At 38.8% G+C, this 1,500-nt stretch overlaps 1 protein-coding gene across 1 annotated transcript; it reads left to right on the top strand.

Moving 5' to 3' along the window:
• Positions 1 to 216: 216 nt before the first annotated feature.
• LOC149175882 (uncharacterized) lies at positions 217 to 795 on the top strand. The gene has a single exon (XM_089421274.1). The coding sequence runs from the start codon at positions 217 to 219 to the stop codon at positions 793 to 795; it is 579 nt and encodes a 192-aa protein (XP_089277400.1).
• Positions 796 to 1,500: the final 705 nt, after the last annotated feature.

Genomic DNA, 1,500 nt, shown 5'->3' with positions numbered 1-1,500 from the left:
CTTACTCAGTGGGTAGAGGTAACGCCAGTCAAGGATTGTACAACCAATATTGCAAAAAGATTCATCTTTGAGTGCATTATATCTATATTTGGATGTCCAAAAATCTTAACCAATGATCAAGGGATTCATTTCATTAATGAAACTGTCACTTCTCTCCTGAAGAACTTCATGGTCCAACATCACAAAAGCAGCCCATACCACCCACATGCCAATGGAATGGTTGAAGCCTTTAATAAAATACTCGAGAGGGGTCTGACAAAAATTGTGTCAGCAAACCGAGATGATTGGGATGAACGGGTACCAACAACATTATGGGCTTACAGAATGACAGTAAAGAGGACACACAAGCAAATGCCATTCCAACTGGTATATGGTAGAGAGGCAATAGTACTAGAAAAAATCATTATCCTAAGAATTTTTATCTCTCAGGCCACCAAAATGACAGATGATGCATCTTTTAAAGAGAGAATGGAACAACTGATGGAATTGAATGAATCAAGGTTTTTAGCGGAGTTCCACCAATCAGTTGAACAAAGGATAGAGAAGGCTTGGCATGACAAACACGTCAAAAATAAAACCTTCAAGATAGGGGACCATGATCTACTGTATGACAGTAAGTTTCAAAATTTTCCGAGAAAAATTCAAATGCATTGGTTGGGGTCGTTCATAGCTGTGAAGATTAAAGATTCTGGGGCAGTGAAGTTAGAACAACTGGACGGGATACTGTTGCCTGGATGGGTGAACTGTGCATGCCTGAAGCCTTTCTACAAATCCATGGTCATGCCATCAAGTTGAAGGGGTCTCAGAAACGAGCCCGCAAGTAGGTTTTAGTAAATAATACATAGTCCATCTATAATATATGCATGGTGAGTTGCATGAGTCAACAGAATACTCCTTTAAAGTCCATGTCTTTTTCATTTATTTTTCAAAAATAAATAGCACATGTCAATCTGGTTGTAGCAATCATATCATGTCACTGCAACCCACTTGTGGTGGTGGGGGGGGAGATAGTCACATGTTCCATGAGTCTTTTCCGCCATACTACAGGTATTTTCCATAATAAGTAAGCAATCATACACCTGTCAGATAGAGTTCCATAAAATCTTTTCCCGTTGGGGAATAAATCAGCTAATAATTACACACCATTATGGAAACTTTATTAACCATGTGTCCCACTTTGTCCTTTCTCATGCTACGTTATACCAGTCAGATCCATCTCAGCAGACGGTAGCATAACACGATTAAGTAGCTGTTGTGGCCGGCAACAACCCCCCCCCCCCCCTTTGTTCATTTAAGTGTTGACCAAAATAATAAATGAATGGGGACTCTTAGTTAATTTTTAGGAAGAACAAGAGTTTCCTTTCCTCAAAATAAGGTTACCATCATAAGCTTAGGTAGGTCTTTTAAATATTTTAAACCTAAGTCTATGATAAGGAGAAAATCTTTAAAGTCGCGTTGCAAAAAAAGATAGGAAATGCCTCCATTTCTCTTTAATATCAG

The sequence above is a fragment of the Pinus tabuliformis genome, chromosome 4_1 (assembly GCF_031772625.1).
Source record: "Pinus tabuliformis cultivar Carrire ecotype Pingquan chromosome 4_1, CPIR1, whole genome shotgun sequence".
NCBI lineage: Eukaryota > Viridiplantae > Streptophyta > Pinopsida > Pinales > Pinaceae > Pinus > Pinus tabuliformis.
This window is presented reverse-complemented; position numbering and strand designations above follow the sequence as displayed.